At 44.2% G+C, this 337-nt stretch overlaps 1 protein-coding gene across 1 annotated transcript in view; it reads left to right on the plus strand.

Annotated features, from left to right (window-relative positions):
• The window catches only part of cyth4b (cytohesin 4b), a 14,481-nt gene that overhangs the window by 7,404 nt on the left and 6,740 nt on the right, over positions 1–337 (plus strand). The window contains 1 exon segment of the mRNA XM_032540341.1: positions 25–143. Within this exon segment, the coding sequence (XP_032396232.1) occupies positions 25–143 (119 nt within the window).

Below are 337 nucleotides of genomic sequence, written 5' to 3' on the forward strand. Positions count from 1 at the left end.
GTGTGTGTGTGTGTGTGTGCGCAGGGCATCAATTACCTGGTGGAGAATAAGCTTCTGGAAAGAAGTGCTCAATCCATCGCTGAGTTCCTCTACAAAGAGGAGGGACTCAACAAGACAGCCATTGGAGAATTTCTTGGAGAAAGGTGAGGAGGAGGAAAGAGTGGACAGACAGTAGGAAACAGAGGAGGAGGTTGGAAGACGAGGGGGTATGAGATGATGAGATCACTAAAGAGTAGGAAGAAGGGCTGGGCAGTATATCAAAAATGATATTGGTATTGTAATATGAGACCAGATATGGTCTTAGGTTTTGGATATTGTAATATGGCATAAGTGTTGT

Source organism: Etheostoma spectabile, chromosome 2, assembly GCF_008692095.1.
Source record: "Etheostoma spectabile isolate EspeVRDwgs_2016 chromosome 2, UIUC_Espe_1.0, whole genome shotgun sequence".
Classification (NCBI taxonomy): domain Eukaryota; kingdom Metazoa; phylum Chordata; class Actinopteri; order Perciformes; family Percidae; genus Etheostoma; species Etheostoma spectabile.